The sequence below is a fragment of the Nicotiana sylvestris genome, chromosome 5 (assembly GCF_000393655.2).
Source record: "Nicotiana sylvestris chromosome 5, ASM39365v2, whole genome shotgun sequence".
Lineage (NCBI taxonomy): Eukaryota > Viridiplantae > Streptophyta > Magnoliopsida > Solanales > Solanaceae > Nicotiana > Nicotiana sylvestris.
Genome location: NC_091061.1, coordinates 177015499 through 177036109, shown reverse-complemented (window position 1 = coordinate 177036109; position 20611 = coordinate 177015499). Strand labels below are relative to the sequence as shown.

At 35.8% G+C, this 20611-nt stretch overlaps 1 protein-coding gene across 1 annotated transcript; it reads right to left on the bottom strand.

Moving 5' to 3' along the window:
• Positions 1–14642: 14642 nt before the first annotated feature.
• LOC104246841 (uncharacterized) lies at positions 14643–20250 on the bottom strand. Its single transcript, XM_009802737.2, has 10 exons — positions 19670–20250; positions 19446–19583; positions 18658–18846; positions 16965–17102; positions 16738–16859; positions 16520–16652; positions 16283–16412; positions 16092–16171; positions 15847–15981; positions 14643–15281 (listed from the first exon to the last, which is right to left on the bottom strand). The coding sequence occupies exons 1-10, from the start codon at positions 20117–20119 to the stop codon at positions 15009–15011; spliced, it is 1788 nt and encodes a 595-aa protein (XP_009801039.1). The 5' UTR covers positions 20120–20250; the 3' UTR covers positions 14643–15008.
• Positions 20251–20611: the final 361 nt, after the last annotated feature.

The window sequence follows — 20611 nt, the reverse complement described above, 5'->3', positions numbered from 1 at the left end:
AAGCTATGAGATTGCTAAAGACACAGAGTCGGGGGCCCACAACAACCTTATCTAAGATTTGAGCTACACAATGGTCCCGAAAAAACCATTTGATGATTATCGGCCAACACAAAGGTCACAACTATCACCATCATATACACAACGATTTGTTTTTGAACATAGGATCAAATGAGAATGTGCTAGGCCCAAGTAAAGTTTTGCTTGAGGCACCCTTACCAACTAACTACTAAAAAGCAAAAAGAAAACAGACTCAAACCCTTAGGAAGGTTGTCATGCCATGCATTATTGGGAAGAGCCACTCGGTTCACAAAAATTCCACCTTTGGAAAGAACCGTGGCATTAAGAAAACCAAAGGCTTATTGCAAAAACTCAAAACAAGAAGCTACGAACATTAAATAAGAAGCTAAGAAAGGAAAAATGCGGAAAGTAAAATGGATATGTACAAGAGGGGATTTAATCGAATATAGAATAAGGAGAATGAATATATACATAAGAACGTAACTTTATATACAGACCCAAAAGTAAAAAGTATTTCAGTTGTTTGGTGATCTCCTCTTTAATCTTGTCACTGACTTCAGTTTTGAACTTTCGTTGCTTTTGTTGAACTGGAGGATAATCAGGGTGAATTGGCAATTTATGAACCACTAGATCGACACCTAATCCCGGCATGTCATCGTATGACCAAGCAAACACATCTTTAAATTCAAAAAGAAGTTGAATTATCGCGTCTCGCATTTTCTTGTCCGTGTGAATGCTTATTTTGGTCTCCCGGATTTCTTCAGGAGTTCCTAAATTAACCGGTTCGGTGTCATTCAGATTTGGCTTAGGTTTATGATCTGGAAATCTTAGATTTAAGCATTAACAGATTGAATGATGAAAGTGTCCTCTCTGCTCTAGGTAGAAATTTCTGTTGAATTTGGCAAATTTTTGTCCCACATCGGTGGGCTCTTGAATTTTGGGGGGATTTTCCCCCTATAAAAGAAGGCCTAATGTTTAGGATTTAAACACACCTCTCATTTGCCTTCTCATCTGTTTAAGGCATTTGTATCTTCTCTCTTTAGTATTATTTCACTTGTATTTTTGGAGTGGAATAAAATATTGGTTGTGTCCGAGGAGTAGGCAAAATTAGCCGAACCTCGTAAATTCTGGTGTTCCCTTTATTGTTGCTTTATTGTCTTATTTATTATTTGGTGGCTGTCATAATTTTTGGTATAGTAGTTGTGACTTATTCACACTATATACATTTGGCTTCCGCAACAATTGGTATCAGAGCCAAGGTACTGTCTAAGTATGCTCTGTGGTTGCAGCATAGTCTGATCTTCCACATCAGAAAAGATTTATCTTGGTAACTGAGTCAAGGTTCTGTCTGAGTATGCTCTGTGGTTGCAGCTTAGTCTGATCTTCCACACCAGAAAGGAAATAATCTTGATTTGTGTCGTCAGCTATTAAATAATATTTGTGTCAAAGATGGGAGACAATAAACAAGAAAAAAAATGGCCATTTGGCCCCCAAACTTTATTTTAACCCCAAACTTTATATAATTACACTTTTCCCCATTTCTCAACTATAAATACCCCCTCATTCTTTCATTTTTATTCACCAATTCATCAATATCTCTCAATATCTCTCAATCTCTCTCAATCTCTCTACTACAATTACTTAATTTATTGTTGAAATTTCGTGAAAAATTGTGAAGTTGTTGAATTGAAGTTTTCAAGTGTTCAACGATTTTCAATTTTCAAGAAGTTGTTCGGCAATCCGGTAAACTCGTTTCAACTCTTACGTTTTTAGAATATATTTTTGTGTGGTTTAGTTTGCATAATTATAATTAATATGGCATTTACTTTGAAAAAAATGTTTGGTAAAGGAAAAGATAAAACCGGTGAAAGTAGTGGCCAACCAACTACCCTTCCCCCGGCTCCCCGACCTAGAAAAGATAAGCAAGTTGAAAGTAGTCGCCAACCTAGACGTCCTCCTCCTTCCGTAATTCTTGATAGTGATCACCCTTGTTTTCAATTTACCGATAGTGAATTTTATCATAATGTTGCACCAGGTGATAGATTAGATGATGAAATTATGAATGCTCTTTATCCTAATGAAACCATCTTAGAAAATAATGAGGAAAATGAGGATGATGATGAAACTCAAGCACCGGATTTAGATGATACACCTACTAGTCCTCTTAATAACCCAAGTGATGCACCGGTCGACCCACCTGTAGAAACTCCTACTTTTAATAGAGAACCTGCTAAACGCTTAGAAACATCATTAGTTTGGAATTTTTTTACTCAAGTAAGAGAAAAAAATAAGGCTAAGTGTAAAACTTGTGGGAAATTAATGTCGCATAAATATGTAGGAGACCGTAGCGGCACAGGTAGTTTGACTAGGCACATAAAAACACACCCTAGAGATAAGGCTAGATTTTTTCAAATGAAAGCGCATCTAGAGGGGACAAGTGTAGATTCTGCGGTTAACCCTAGTACAGGTTCAAATCTAGTTCAACCAGGAATTAACACTGTCACTGGAGGTATTTTATATTACGATCCAAATAGAGATCGTGAAGAATTAGCAAAGATGATTACTGTTATGTGCTTACCTTATACTTTTGCTTCTAATCCTAATTGGGTTCATTATATTAGAAGAGTGTTTAATCCTACTTATAAAGGTTGGCCTCGCGCAACAGTTAAGAGTGATATTTATAAATTCAAACATGAATATGAACAATATTTGCGTTATTTATTTACTCATATACCTAATCGGATTTCTATTACTACTGATATTGGTAGAAGTGGTAATGATTGTGATTACCTAACTGTTACAAGTCATTGGATAGATGAGGAATGGATAATGCAAAAACGCATAATTGCATATAGAATAATTAATTCGCGTCACACAGGTAAGTTTATAGCTAACACTGTTGCAGATATTTGTAGATATTTTTGCTTTAGCGATAAAATAATGGCAATTTCAATGGATAATGCTTCTAGTAACACCAGTGCTATAGGCATGCTTACAACAACACTAAATCCTGCATTTACTAATATTTTCCATGTTAGATGTATTTGTCATATTTATCATTTAATTGTCGGTGATGGTATGCGAATATTAAACATAGAAATTGAAAAGGTTAGAATGGCTCTTAATTGGCTTTTTTATTCAAACCGTAGAAGTAGACTTAGAGAGTATTTTAAAAAATGTGATGAATATGGCCTTAGAGAAAGAAAGGTTCCTAAACCTTGCCCGACTAGATGGAATTGTATGTACGAAAGTTTAGTAGTAGCATATGAATATAGAAACCCAATTAATGCAACGTTTAATTCTCGGGTAGGTGGTGAAGATGATGATGAAATGCTTACCACTCAAGATTGGACTAATGTTAAAATTCTTTTAGATTTTTTAGAACATTTTCAAATTGCAACAAATGCATTTTCTGGGCAATATTATCCTACTATTTCAAACTGTTTAGTTTATATTGCAGCACTATCTGATTTGTTTGTTGAATTTAGTGAGGGTGGGGATATTTATGAACTTGCTATAAATGAAATGAAACAAAAGTTTAAAAAATATTTTTTTCCTATCCCTCCTATTTATGGTCTTGCTGCAATGCTAAATCCTACAATGAAATTGGGAGGTCCTCATTTTTGGTATTCAAATATTTATAAGGCTTTAGATCTTTCAAATGAGGAAATTGCGACACTTGCAGATGCAAAAGCTTCAATTAAGATTAACGCTCAAACAGTTTATAATGCTTATCAACTTGCCTTAGAGCATGCTAGGCCAACTATTCCAACCCCTACTTCGTCTAGCTCACAATCCTCTAAAAGAGTTGCGGGCTTAAAAGCTCTTAAATCTTGGACGGAGTTCAGGGGGTCTCAAGGTGAAAATTATGATGAAACTTCACATCTAAATGAGCTTCAAGTTTATTTGTCTCAGGGACTTGAAAAGGAGAATCCAGACGGCTCTTTTGATCTTTTGGAATGGTGGAAGGCAAGGGAAAAACATTTTCCTGTTCTTGCAAGGATGGCTCGGGATATTTTATCAATTCAAGCTTCAACTGTTGCATCAGAGAGCGCTTTCAGTCAAGCAAGACTGCAAATAGGTGATCATAGAGCGTCTATGAGGGATAGCTTGGAAAAATCAGTATTGTTTAGAGATTGGATCCGCTCGGAAAGAAGAAACTTTGGAATTGCAGAAGCACAACCGGCGATAGATGAAGCTTATGAAGAAATGATAGCGGAACTTACGGAGGATTCGGCTTCGCCCGGAAGTGGTGATGAACAAGCTTCTTTTCCACCACCACCAACGCAACCTCCTCCGAACCTTGAAGGATTTATGAGATTTGTTAGAGATAATACATAGAATAATATGTAACTTGTATTTTGGCACATCTTCCTTAGTTTTTTTTCCTTCTAATGGTGGTATTAGTACCTTGTTGTGCTCATTCCATTGGGGGAAGGATGACTAAGAAAGATATGTCATTTTTTGGTAATAAAATTTATTGCTTCTACCCATGAGCTTCTTTTCGCAATATTTCTTTGTCTATACTTAGAATTATTTATAAGCTACAATATATACATAATATACAATATATATACTACAAGAAAATATATTTATAAGCTACAATATATACATAAGATACAATATATATACTACAAGAAAATATATAAGAGAATATATATACATAAGATACAATATAATATACTACAAGAAAATATATTATGCTACAATATATACATAATATACAATATATATACTACAAGAAAATATATTTATAAGCTACAATATATACATAAGATACAATATATATACTACAAGAAAATATATAAGAGAATATATATACATAAGATACAATATAATATACTACAAGAAAATATATTATGCTACAATATATACATAATATACAATATATATACTACAAGAAAATATATTTATAAGCTACAATATATACATAAGATACAATATATATACTACAAGAAAATATATAAGAGAATATATATACATAAGATACAATATAATATACTACAAGAAAATATATTATGCTACAATATATACATAATATACAATATATATACTACAAGAAAATATATTATGCGAATATATATACATAAAATACAATATATATACTATAAGAAAATATATAAGAGAATATATATACATAAGATACAATATAATATACTACAAGAAAATATATTATGCTACAATATATACATAATATACAATATATATACTACAAGAAAATATATTATTATGCGAATATATATACATAAGATACAATACATATACTAAAAGAAAATATATAAGAGAATATATATACATAAGATACAATATAATATACTTCAAGAAGTGATATTTATGCATGACAATTTAGTGTTTTACTATTGTTTTGTTATTTTCTTTTTCGTCAAGCACTTTAATAATTAGATATACATATATACTACATATATATTTTTAATATAGCCATGATACTACAAGAAATTGTCTTAAAAAAAAAAAAACCCGCTAGGCCCGCGAAGCCCACGAGCCCGGCCCGTTAAGCACAGGACCATGTGGGCTTAGGCCCGTCACGGGCCGGTTCCACAAAATTAGCCGAACCTCGTAAATTCTGGTGTTCCCTTTATTGTTGCTTTATTGTCTTATTTATTATTTGGTGGCTGTCATAATTTTTGGTATAGTAGTTGTGACTTATTCACACTATATACATTTGGCTTCCGCAACAATTGGTATCAGAGCCAAGGTACTGTCTAAGTATGCTCTGTGGTTGCAGCATAGTCTGATCTTCCACATCAGAAAAGATTTATCTTGGTAACTGAGTCAAGGTTCTGTCTGAGTATGCTCTGTAGTTGCAGCTTAGTCTGATCTTCTACATCAGAAAGGAAATAATCTTGATTTGTGTCGTCAGCTATTAAATAATATTTGTGTCAAATATGGGAGACAATAAACAAGAAGAATCTACATCAAGTGTCAACAATACGTCATCATTGGCATCTTCGCTTATGACAAGAATTGTGTCAAATGCGAAATTTGCGGTAGAAATTTTTGACGGGTCCGGACATTTTGGGATGTGGCAAGGCGAGGTTCTAGATGTCCTTTTTCAACAAGGGCTAGATCTGGCCATTGAAGAAAAGAAACCAGATGTTATTGGAGAAGAAGATTGGAGAATTATCAACCGTGTTGCTTGCGGTACCATTCGATCCTACCTTGCTAGAGAGCAGAAATATCCATACACAAAGGAAACTTCTGCAAGTAAATTATGGAAAGCACTGGAGGATAAATTTTTGAAGAAAAACAGTCAAAATAAATTGTACATGAAGAAGAGACTGTTTCACTTCACCTATGTTCCTGGTACCACGATGAATGAACATATCACCAGTTTCAATAAGTTGGTCACAGATTTGCAAAATATGGATACAACTTATGATGATGGTGACTTGGCCTTGATGTTGTTGGCGTCACTTCCTGATGAGTACGAGCACCTTGAAACTACTCTACTCCATGGAAATGACGAAGTTTCTCTCAGAGAAGTTTGTTCGGCTTTGTACAGCTATGAACAAAGAAAGCGAGAAAAACAGAAGGGCGGAGAAGGAGAAGCACTATTTGTGAGGGGTCGTCCTCAAAATCAAACGAGGACAAAGAAGGGAAGATCCAAGTCAAGATCCAGACCCAGCAAAGATGAATGTGCCTTTTGTCGAGAAAAAGGGCACTGGAAGAAAGACTGTCCGAAGTTGAAGAATAAGGCCAAACATAACAATGGAAAGGCCATTATGGATTCAAATGTAGCTGATTGTGATGATTCAGACTTCTCATTAGTTACAACAGAGTCATCAACATCATCAGACATATGGTTGATGGACTCGGCTTGTAGCTATCATATGTGTCCCAACAGGGACTGGTTCATGGAATTTCAAGAAGGAGAATATGGAGTCATCCACACAGCGGATAACAGCCCTCTTACCTCATATGGCATTGGTTCAATACGATTAAGGAACCATGATGGAATGATCAGAACATTGATAGATGTTCGATATGTACCGGATTTGAAGAAGAATCTCATCTCTGTGGGAGCCCTAGAATCAAAAGGGTTCAAAATCATTGCAGAAAATGGAGTGATGAGAGTATGCTCCGGTGCACTAGTGGTAATGAAGGCTAATCGGCACTTACCACAACTTCAGATACAGCCAGATAGATGAGAAGCTTTTCTCCCACCTTTGGTTTTGCCAATAACGGTGGTTTTGACTAATAAGCTTTCAAATTTCTAAGGGCTTGTTGACAATCTTCATTCCATTCAAAATGATCTTGCTTTTTGAGTGCAGAGAAAAACTTAAAACACTTTTCTGAGGATTTGGAAATAAATCTCCCCAAAGCTGCAATTCTTCCCGTTAATCTTTGAACTTCCTTTTTATTAGTAAGGATATCAGGGATTTCTTCTATTGCTTTGATCTGAGAAGGATTTACCTCAATACCACGGTTAGAAACAAGAAAACCCAAAAACTTACCTGATGCAACTCCAAATGCACATTTTTCTGGGTTGAGTTTCATATTAAATTTTCGCAAAATTTCAAATGTAACAGATAGATGAGAAATATGATCATGAGATTGCTGGGTTTTGACGAGCATATCGTCTATATATACCTCCATTGTCTTTCCTAAATATTCTTGGAACATTTTGGTGACCAACCTTTGGTAGGTTGCCCCAGCATTTTTGAGACCAAAGGGCATTACTTTATAATAGTAAGTCCCTCTGTCTGTGATGAAAGAAGTTTTTTCTTCATCACTAAGGTCCATTTTAATTTGGTTGTACCCTAAATATGCATCTAAAAACTTAAAATTTCATGTCCTGCAGTTGCATCAATTAATTGATCTATATGTGGTAAAGGAAAAGAATCTTTTGGACAAGCTTTATTAAGATCTGTATAATCTATGCAGACTCGCCCCTTACCATTTTTCTTAGGTACAACAACTGTGTTGGCTAACCAATTAGGGTACTTTACCTCGCGGATTGACCCAATTTTTAATAGTTTTTGGACCTCATCCTGAATCACCTGGTTTTTGAAAGCTCTTTGCTTTCTTTTCTTTTGCTTTATTGGTGTAAAGGATGGGTCTTCGTTTAACTTGTGAGTCATCACATCCGGTGGTATTCCTGTCATGTCAGCATGGGACCAAGCAAAACAGTTTGCGTCAGATTTTAGAAATTCAATTAACATACCTCACATGTTTGAGTTTAAATTAGCTCCAACATAAACTTTTCGTTCAGGCCAATGCTCAAATAATATCACAGCCTCGAGTTCTTCGATGGTTGTTTTGATGCTTTCATTCTCCTCAGGTTCTTGAATTGTATCGAGTCTCGAGTCTAAATCTGTTTTCTCTTGCTCAGTTGAGGTTTGATTGCTGGCACTTTCAACTGTTTCCTGTAATTGCTATTTTTCTTTGTTTACGGTGCTCGTATTTGTTACAGTGTTGATACTCCTGGTTGTTTGCTGATCCCCTCGAATTCGACAAATCCCTCACGGTGACAGAAATTTAATAACTTGATGTAGAGTCGATGGAACAGCATCCATATCATGGATCCAAGGCCTCTCCATGATTATATTGTAGGCCATTTCCATATCAACTACCTGAAATTTAGTTTCTTTAACAACACATGCAACAAAAGTTATTAGAATTACCTCTCCTTTTGTTACCACACTTGAATTGTTGAAGTCTGACAAGGTATGCGCCTTGGGTATCATTTTGTCTTTAGCTTGCATTTCACGTAATACCCTTAGTAGTATAATATTTACGGAACTCCCTGGATCAATCAAAACTCGTTTTACATTAGTATCATGTACAAGTAAAGATATTACCAGTGCGTCATTATGTGGAGTTATCACTCCTTCGGTATCTGCATCATCGAATGAAACACTTTCATTTTCTAAAACCTGTCGTACTTGTTTCCCGTGTGTAATTGTTACTTTAGAAATCTTTTTGGAAGTTGTGTAGGTTATGCCGTGAATATCTTCTCCCCCACTTATCACATTCACTGTTCTCTTGGGTGAAGGAGGCTTTGGTGGCTCTTGCCTATTTTTTATATAGGCTTGTTTACCTTTTTCACTAAATAACTCAGTGAGGTACCCTTGCTTCAATAGATGATCCACTTCACTCTGCAAGAATCTACATTCTGAAGTTTTGTGCCCGTGATCATTGTGGAATTCGCACCAATGATCTGGATTGCATCTATTTGGATTTGACCGCATCTCTTTTGGCCATCGTACCTTATCTCCCATGCTTCTCAAAACAGCCACGAGCTCGGAGGTAGTGACGTTAAAGTTATATCCGCCGAACCGTGCCTTTAAACTCCTGTCATCATCTCGTGACTGTTGTCTGTTCCGATCATTTCTGAATCTTGATGAAGAACTAGAGTCCTTGTTCCTCAATTTTTGATCATATTGCTGGCTATCTTGTTTTGACCGTGAGTCTTTTCCTGCAGGTCCCATATATGGATCGTACCTGTTTTTACCTGATCTTTTTTCGGTTTCTGATCTTCTGGAACCGCCCATTTCTTCATGATGAAACTTAGGTACGGTATCTTCTTCAATTCGCAGCTTCGTACTGTACCTGTTGTAAACATCATTCCACGTGGTTGCAGGAAATTTTCGAAGGCTTTCTTTGAGTCTTCTCGTGGCTTCAGAACTTTTGTCATTTAAATTACTTGCAAAAGCTATTGCAGCCTAGTTGTCAGGTACGCAGGGTAGAGTCATTCTTTCACGCTGGAATCTATCAACAAAGTCTCTGAGCAATTCTGAATCCCTTTGTTTGATTTTCAAAATATCTTCCATTCTTTTCTCAACCTTTTGAGCTCCCGAATGTGCTTTAATAAAAGAATCTGCAAGCTCAGCAAAAGAATTTATAGAATTTTCAGATAAAAGAGAATACCAGGTTAATGCACCCTTGGTGAGTGTTTCTCCAAATTTCTTGACCAGTACTGATTCAATTTCTTGTTTGGTCAAGTCGTTGCCTTTCACGCCTGTTGTAAATGCAGTCACGTGGTCACGTGGGTCTGTAGTACCATCATATTTCGGGATGTCAGGCATTTTGAACTTTTTCGGAATTGGAAGGGGAGCAGCACTTGGCTTCCAAGGTTGTTGTGAGTATTTGTCCATGTCTACTCCTTTTATTACAGGCGGAACTCTAGGGATTTGCTCAATACGCTCATTTTGTTCCTTAATTTGTTTCTGCAAGGTTAGTACTAAATTTTGCAAATAGGAATTATTTGAATTACCTGGTTCCCCTTCCTGTGGTTCACTGGTAGTTCCTCCATTTCTAGAATTAACAAGACCAGAACGAGGATTCTCCAATGTATTATTATTAGGAGTTGGTGTGGGTAGTGCAGCAGGCAATCGACTAACTAGAGCCTGAAGAGCTTTGCCGACCTGTGCATCAATTAGCTTTTGTAAAGCTTCATTTGTACCACCTTCAAAGTGTTCAGATTGTTCATGTTGATCAGCACAAGATTCAGGAGTACCTTCACGAGATTGACGTGGTGAATTTTGAGGGGAGGGAACCACTTCAATGTTATGTAAATCTCTTTGATTTTGATGGATTTGATTTTCAGGGTTTCCCGAAGTGTTTTCATTGTTATTGTTGGTGTTGTTGTTTGACATGGTGATAACAATGGACAAGATGTAGCTTAAAAAAAGATTATCAGATTCCCGGTAACGGAACCAATTTGTTTAACCAAAAATCTCAGTCTTTGGTCAAAGCTAGAAAGAAATTCGGGTTACTGATAATCAGGAGACGAAAATAAAATATTTTTGAGAATGATGGTAAATCAATAAATAGTTTTGTATTTCAGTAAGATCTCAATAGTATTTCGTGTCCTTACAGATGTTGAGTCTTTCCCCTTTTATAGTTGATTCTAGGAGAAGATATAATGTCTTTGTCTTAATGAGGCAATTATGAGCAATAAATGATATTTAAAAGAAATGTTACAAAATCATTTCTATTTAATTCAGATTCTCTAACGTATTTGACATTTAATGCTGTATTTAGACTCTTTTACGTCATCAGATTCGTGTCTTCAACTTCTTCTGATCTTTGATCTTTAAACGACTCGAATAGGTACGAGACTCGTACCTATTTTAGTAACGGTCCACACCTATGTTGCTTTCTTTTCCCCCTATCTGTTGTCACCCGTGCCTCTTGGCTATTTATTGCGTTTTGACCTTTTGACCAGTCCACGTGTCATGACACATCATCTTCAATATTCAAACTCAGTTTTTTCCCAATACACTATTGTCATAGACCTGACCAAAAAACATTCGCAGAGTAAAGAAAGCCTTAGGGCCCATTCGGTACAAGGGATAGAGGATAATTAATCCTGGAATTAAATTTGAGATTAGTTAATTTTACGTCTGGTTGGGATAAAATCGCAGTATGACTAATCCCGGGATTATAATGTTATTTTATCCATATGAGAGGGTGAGATAATAATTCCGGAATAACTAATCTCGAGATAATTAATCCTGAAATAACTTGTTTCTCAACCAAACAACCCTTTAGAACTTTGCTTGTTTCGTAGTATGGACCAAGCAAAGGTTCTGCTGCTATCGACACGTGCAGTGGCGGCTTAACAAAGTAAGTGGCCTAAAGCAAAATTTTGTAACGAGGCCTTAACTTTCTTCTTAAAACTTTCATATATAATTTTATATCAAGTCTATCTTGATAGCTTTTTTGAGATGCAAAGTTAATAGTGTTAATATTTTTTTTTATAATAAATTTCTACTAGTATTTTTTCGATTGATAATATAGCTAATCAATCACAAGGCTAAATAATTCTCTGTTTATTTTAATAAAAATATTTTAATTTTTAGCTCGATTAAATATATTTTGAAAAAAGTTAACCATAAAACCTATTTTTTAGTAGGGAAATTTTAATAAAGCATTATCTTTTAGTAGTAATTAGTCATCTATAGATACCATTTGCTATATTACGAATTATAGATACTTTTTCTGTGGTTATAAGATGTATTTGATGTATTTAAGTTATTGTATTCATGAATACAGTAGCAAAAATAGGAGTGAATCAGAGAAGTCCAGCTAAACAGTTGTTGTATTCAAGTGTATTCGACTGTATTCATGGAGTGAAACATGGGATTATAACTGGACATATTATTGTATTCGACTGTATTCATGACGTGAAATAGGGGATTACACTGTTTTTAAAATGGAAAGTGAATCAATTAACATAATAGACTCCTAATATAACTCAAAAAACTCAATTATAATACACAAAAATTGTATTTTCAGTTATAAAAAAGATCCTCAACCGAAAAATACCCCAAAAACATAGCAATCTTCAGAGAAATTATATAATACATCTGAATACATAAATTATATTAATTAAAAAAATATATGAATACATTCATGGCATATAGCGAGACAGTGAATATAATGAAATACATAGAATACAGCATGATACAATGAAAAAAAAGACAGTGAATACAATGAAATACATGGAATACAACGAGATACACTGAATTACAATGAAAAAAAAAGACAATGAAATACATGAAAATACATTGAAATATATTAACAAAAAATCAAGTTGCTCAGCCCCAAACTCCGTCGTCTTTGTTCAAGAACAAACTCTAATTTCCGGCGAATCCGTCGTAGCAACGTTTGAAGGTACAATATGCGACACCTTTTTTCATTACCTGCTACCCAACAGATTCAATCTCGGTCGTCCACCCCGCTGTTCTGTCGTCGCTGCTCCATCGGCCACTGTATCCAAGGTTTTATATTTTGTCGGTGGTCATATTGAATTCCCTCCGATGAAATCCCAAAGACTCCGTCACCGGCGGACAAGACTGATTTGATGAGATCCCCTGAAATTTCATGGTTACCTACCTCAAAGCACCCAATCGTTGCAACCGAATCCAGAATTTTTGAAATTGATTCATTGCTTAACGACGCTAAAGACTCATAATTGAGTTTTGATGGATTGCGAATGGATTTTTGCCTGGGGAAGATTCGATCAGGAAGCCTGAGGTCCGCTGCTACCCAACATTCAATTCGGTGCAAGAAATGATTGGAATGAAAAGAAAATAGTGCGTGTGAGAGAAATTTTGAGATTGAGCATCGTGTTTTCAAGAATGGGGGAAGAGAATGGGATGTATCAAAGTAGAGAGAGAAAGAAAATCGTGTAACTGAATAGCGTATTTAGTTGCTTAGGGCTAGGAGGTAACCAAAATTAAATATTTTGCTATAAACCTTAAAAGGTATCTATAGAATATAATTTTTTTAAATGGTATTTATTTAAAATAAATAAGGTGTTAACATTTGCTATATGAGGTAAAAATTCCTTTTTAGTAAAATCTGGGGGGGGCCAAAAATTTTAGGGGCCTAAAGTCTTTGCTTTAATTGCTTTAGCCTTGAGCCGGCACTGGACACGTGTCTGTGTATGCTAGAGAAAAAGGAAAAACATGAAGAATAAGATTTAAAATCGGAGGAAAACCTAACAAAAATAACTATCAGAATACAAGTATATATAATGTTTTTTTGCTTTTCAAGGTGAAATCAATGTCCGTTAGGAGACCCTCAATAATTTTAAAAAATATTGATTAAATCAACTAATTAATCCACTGAACATATATATGTAAGAGCCATTACATATGGTATGATGTTTCTAGAGTTCGCTCATATTGAATTATCCAAAAAGCTCATTAAAATCTAACTCATTCTAACGTAGAGTTCTTAAACTCCTACTTAAAGTTAATTCTTTAGTTAGAACAAAGAGAACAGAAACTAAGGGTAGAAAACTAATCATGGCTACTAATAAAATAAGATTAGAAACCAAAAATCAAACAAATAATAGTTACAAAGTAAATTGCCCAATACAACGACCAAAACTCAAAAAAAAGGGAGAAGCGCACAAACCGCCATTTTTAGGGCTGCTATTTAGGGATTAGCCAATACTTATTTTGTTCCGAAAATTTTGAACTAAAAATCTTAATTTCAAACAATTCAAGACATTTGTGTCCTGAAAAATTAAACGAAAAAATTTAAATTCAAGACGCATTGACTAATTCCTAAATAGCATCACTTTAGAATGGCTATCTGGTGTCATTTCTACTAATAGCATATTTGGCCAAGCTTCTAAAATGAGCTTATTTTGAGAAGTGTTTTTTGCTCAAAAATGCTTTTTTTAAAAGTATTTTCGGTGAGAAGCAGTTTGTGTTTGGCTAATTAATTTGAAAAGCACTTTTAAGCAGCAATTAGTGTTTGACCAAGCTTTAAAAAGTGTTACTAAGTGTATTTTTCTCAAAAGTACTTTTAAAAAAATGCTTTTGGAGATAGATGATTTTTTTCTGCTTCTCCAAAACAATTTTTGCTTCTGCTCAAAAACACTTTGGCCAAACACTTCAATTTAGAGAAGCTTGGCCGCACTAGCAGATACAGTTTTTGGAATAGATGGCTTAGCTCTACTTCTCAGTCAATCCCCTTTGTTCATGGCTTTGAATTTATTGTAATGCTTATACTTTATGTAAAGATCTCGATGACCGCGTAATTCATCTTTCCTTTCCCGCTCCTGAATGAGACTATAAGAAAAAGTACATAAGGGAAAAGGCCCAAGTTCTCATGAGAGAACCATTGTACATAATAGCAGCTAAAAAGTCAAGGGAAAGCTTTTCAACCATAGCCATCTTACCATTCCGTTCATATACATAGAACCATTTCAAATCATTTGAAAATGGTTTGGAAAAGGAAAACCAAACAGAATTCAGTCAACGAAACTTGATTACTTAAATAGTTTTGTTTCATAGAAACTTAAAAAAAAAACACAAACCCTGTAAAAATGAGGCCACAAACTTAGGCATCATATTTAGTGTATCTATTTTTTCCTATAACAACTCAATCTCTACCCATTTTGTTATGGGCCGCCTATCTTCTCTGCGCCGGGACATAATTTAGACATATAACAAAGCAAGGTAAGGTGATTGACTTACAACCCTCCTCTACATAGAGGGGAAGGATCAAGCCAAGTTGAGATCAGCCAGAAGTTTCTTGAGATCCAGGGACTGCAAGTCCTTAGAGACAACAGCCAACAGCTTCTTGAGATCCAGGGACTGCAAGTCCTTTGAGACAAAAGCAGCACCCACAGCCACTGTGATACCGATAAGAAGGAGAGCTTTCATGCATCCGTTGCCATGGGATAAGCGCCCGAGCAAAATCTTGCTGTGCTTCTGCACTTCCTTCAAGGATGCTTGACGGGCAGCATCATCCACACTGGCCAATGCCTTCTCACTCTACATTATCATAAAGATAAAAAGATCAGCTAAATTAACAACAGCTTACTATATGATGATGGATTGATAAATTTCTTTACATTATTCAGTTATAAGACGGCCATCAGATTACTAGTTTCCTTTCACAGAGAGGACCATTATTTATTCTCCTTCATTGTTTACTTGACTAATCCAGAAAGATGAATAAGATTTAATATGCCGAAACTCGTGTGTCATATTTGATGCCAATGACACCATGCCATTCCTTAACTTAGGTCACTCGGTGCTCAATGATAAGCACAGAAATGATACAACATCAATATAAATGTGGAAAAAAGATGATGATATCTGGCCTTGTAGGCTTCCTATTCTAACGCAATTGTCTCCCCCACCCCCCACTCCATAAAAAACAACCCAAAAGGGAAACTGAAAGCCATAATTGCCTTTTTTTACTGCAAACAGGCGATAATACAAGACTAACCAACAATTTTTAAAACTTTTGTCACCCTACTCTATATGGATAAACTTCATTTTTTGTTTAACAAATATCAGAGTGGCATGTTTAACTACAGAAAGACTAAGGTACCTTAAGTCGGATACTGTTTAAGGCCACCTTCAAGGGATCAAGACCAGGTCCCTTGGCAGAATGCACCTTGAACTCTGAAGACAGCTTCTTTATTATTATTAGACTTGCTTCTACATTGTCCAGATAAACATTGTCCTGTTACAATCACATAACAGAGCAGTCACTAGAAATGTAAAGACAAAAGAGACTGAGTTTGGAATCACTAGACTAACAGAGGAAAAAAATCAAGAACTGAGCTTTCTTACCCACAGTTTGTAACAGTCAGGGTTCTGAGTCAAACACCACATAGATAGCTCACTAGCTTCCCTTGTTAGCTCAGGGACTCCTATAAAACATGTAATAATCAGGATTATAAAGCCGTATAACCAATCACAGACAAATCTGAAGCTAGTAAAGGAGCCACAAAGCCAACATAGAGTATAACTTCTTGCTTTACCTTCTGCAACGGCTTTGATAGCAAAAAGCATTATCTGCTGTGTTATCTGCTTCATTGCTTTGCTCCCAGGGGAAGCAACAAGAGCGACCTCTTTCAGTATGGGATACACAGCTTCAAACCTTTCAGTGGCCTGAACATAACAAGTAGCATCACAAATTACTCAGATACAGAAGATTTCTTTTAGCAACTTATTAGAATATCGAGGGAAAAGAGCATAATGACAGTGGTAAAAATCACCTTGATTCGAGCAGAAGGTGATGGGAAGGTGATCCTCATCAAAACCTCAAGAGCTGATGGAGGCACAACGCGTTCTCCCTTTCTCACTGCACCATTCATGAGGATAGCACGAGCTTTTGGCAAGGATACAATTCTGAAAGAGAAAAGAACCCACATTACCACCTGAAGAACTGATCGAACACCTTTTTGACAAGCTTAACAAGAATAGAAATACGTGCCTCTCAGCCAACTGTAAGATTAAGTCTCTCGCCTGTGGATTACTGTTCGATTTACTGCTTAACATTGGTAAAAGAAAATGTACCCACATGAACAATCCCACGATCAAATCACCTTGGCAAGCCTACAAGAATTAGAGACAAAATAGCACAGGAGAAATGATAGATGATGGGAATATCCCAAAGATTATCTAGAAAGGAAATCAACACCACCGAATGATGATTTTTACCTGAGTGATTGCCCAAATCATGACTTGAAGCTTATCTTGTCCTTGGTATTTCGCATTTTCATTCATTATTGGCAAGAGACTGATTAAAACATCAGGTTTCCGTCGCAATACCATTGCTAGAACCACAAACATGGCAACCTGCAGTTCAATGACATATATTAGATAAGTACTTTATATGATGTCACAAATATTAGCTATGAGATCCTTCATATCCAAGTTTACCAACTTGTGGCAGATTTTGAATGATTAATATACAGTAGAAAGAACCAAATGAAGAAAACTAAGCCAGAATAAAGTTTGACTTAGACCAGTCTACTAATTAAGCAACACCACATTGACATCCTCTTTTCCTTTTCTTATATTTGAAAGCAGTTGCAAACAATTGTAAAACTGCATCTAGTAACTCTTAGGAAGCAGAAACGCGAGAGAAGAAAATTAGTCATGCAGATTCACGAAGCGATGATAGAGTTTCAGACATTTCTTCTCCACTGAAGTGTCTATTAGAGAGTTCAGCAAGAACCTAGAGGGAACTCTCAATAGAGAAGGTTGAAGTACACAATGATCAAGGTAAGTATTCTTAAATTTTTAGGGCTGACGCAAATTTGAGAAGAAGATAATGAGAAGCTGAAATGGAGAACATCTAGACAAGCAGAGTAAATACACAGTTTCCAATGTGCTGCAATTGACGCGATTGACCCAAGTTTCATAAAAGAATGGATCAGATAATTATTATTCTAGTCGAGAAAGAAGATTTGTTAACATGAAAAGATAAAATTTACACAACCCCAACCATTTAATAAATGAACATATCATGCGATGTAGCAAAACCAGTCAATGACGACACAAATGTACAGATATGAAAGAGAAATAACTCCAGACTCCAAACTTTTTAACTAATAAATATTAGAAAGGCGAGAGGCAAACTGAGGTTTTTACAAAGCTTTTACTTTGGAGTTCTTTTTTTAGAAAAAAAAGTACGAAGCTTTTAGTTAGATAAGGACAGAATTCAAATCCCCAGTAATTATTACATTTATTCCGGATAGATTCCTCCTGCTACCCCCTTAGGGCTTCAAATCCAACATGCAAAATGAGCATTTAATACAGATTGCTATAGAAATACATCCGGATATACAAACAAGCTTGTTTTGGAGGGTTGTTAATAAAATTGAGCTCTTACCATTACTAACATGGGTGTTCTGTTTGTCCTGGAAAGTGATTTTCATAATCACTATAACTTTTGAGGTAGTGTATTTTAATACCCTAGATTCGCTATAGTAACGACAAAGAATGTGGTAGTGATATTTACCTCTGTTCATTAATGACCTACCAAACTAAGGCCATAATCTATATGCTGTCAGTTAATCGGGCATTAAATACTAATTAACCATGATGCTATAGATTACTAGATTGTATTGAAACCCTGAGATAAGTATTGCTACCAGGAAGATGTAACCACGAAACACATGCAAGGTGTAGATATCCATGCCCTCTCCCCACATTCACCCTTTTTCTTTCTCCTTTATGGTGAGGATAAGGTTCCTCGAAATAATAGCTTCATCTAATTCCAATAACACACATGCAACTGCTTCTTTCCTCCATCACCATAAAAAGACAACAGCGGCTGATTCATGTAACCACACCACACATGGCACAAAACTCTCAAAATAACATGCAGAAAAGACAAAACACAAACCTGAGATTTTGAAGGTACTTGCTGAACCACCTTTTTGGATCCCTTTGAAGCTCCTTGGTGCTGTACAAGATCAGCAAGAATGCTATCCAATGACCATAACACAAAGGAACCAAGAGCATCAAACGATCGCTGGTTAAGCCAGTCAATCGATGTCTTATAGACATCCTCAGAAATTTGAGAAAGAGGGATCTGTTCAATATCAAGAAAAGTTAACACATCAAAAGAAACACCATTACCAATAATAAGATAACGAAATGATTACTGAAAAAAATGAATTGTGCAGGCATTCAGATGATTAAAAGCACTGGCAATAATAGAGAGGGAAAAGGAAAGAAAGAAAAAAGAAAAAAAAAATTATTCACTTGGATTTTCCAGTAAACCAACCTAAGATTTTTATCCAAAACCCCAAGCAAGACCAAGAGCAATCCCTTTTTGTGGGGGGAATTCTTTTTTCTTTTCATTATGTTAATGATTGCAAGAGGTCGGAAATCAAGTTGTTTCTAATGATGAAAATACCAATTTCAAGATCAGAACACTTCATAAAACATGCAAGGCATTCCCATTAAAAATGGAAAGACATCCATCTACTAATACAAAAACCATTCGGATATTTTAAAAGAAAATTAATCTTGCAGAATTATACCATGTACTTTCTAGTTTCTATTCACAATAGAAGAATGAAAAACCAAAATACAAAGACTCATTCTTTAGCTTCAAAAGCACATTTTGCATGTCAAAATTTAAACATTTTTTAAAAGATTAAACCTTTAAGAGAGAAATTAACTCACATCAACCATTTTTTCAACTGCGGATTCCCTGAGAATCTTCATCCAAGGGAACTGTGATGAACTCACTTTCGCAAATGCACGTCCAAAGTAATCCGCAAATCTCATTAGCTGTATATCTTCCTGCTTCTCATACGACGCCTTCAACAAAATTCACAAACAAAAAAATAAAATAAAAATAAAAAAGATCAAAAAGTTTTTCTTTTCCAAAATTTACGAAAACTTACTGATATATCAACGAGAAAAACAACGAGATCAGAGTTATCGATCTTCGCAGCAGCTTCGGCAACTGTAACCTTCGGTTTCTTCGCCTTCTTCGGTTTACTCTTCTTCTCAACGACGGCACCACCACTAACAGCGGCGGCGTTTTCACCGTCACTGCTACCATACTCCTCCCCGTTACCGTTATCAATAACGGCGGTTGAATTTTCAGCTTCATAGAGCTTCTGAGCCTCAACTATTCGCTTCCGTCTCTCCTCCGCATGTTCCTCGATCGATCGAAAAACATCACCGCCGGAGCTCTCGACGCCGGCGATCCAGTCATCCTCCGGCTGCTTCTTCAGTGATTGCTTTTTGTTTTTCTTCTGATACGACACCGTTTGCCAGCCGTGATCTTCTCCGATATTAACGCCGTTAAGTAGTTTCTCCTCAATTAGCATAGAATCATAATCTTCCATGTTGAAAGAGCACAAAAAACAAAGGAATTAACGGCAAATAAAACGGAAAAATGAAAAGAAATTTTGCGTTATCCTCTCACTGTTTTTTTTTTTTCTTTTGAAAATTTTCCGACGATGAGAAAGAGAGAGATCGCGGGGAAAGTGATCGGAGGAGGTTGGGTTTATATAGGAGTGTTGAATCGGGTCGGGTAAGAAGTGGACAAGAAGAGGGAGTGAGAAAAGAGTTTACACGTGGATGTATGAAGGCTACTGCTCATTGTCTTTTTTGCCCTTGTGATTTTAATAAATTACGTATATTGTCATTGTATGTCAGGCTGGGATTTAGGTAATGTGGTTTTGATCTGCTGTTGTGACAGCCACGATAAGCTGTCATCGCAGATAATCCACGCCTTTCAATTCCCAAAATGAAAGTAGCGAGGCGTTGATATGGAGTTGCGTCGGCCGTAGATATAGACTATATTAAGAGACGAATTTCATCTTTCCTATTTTCTT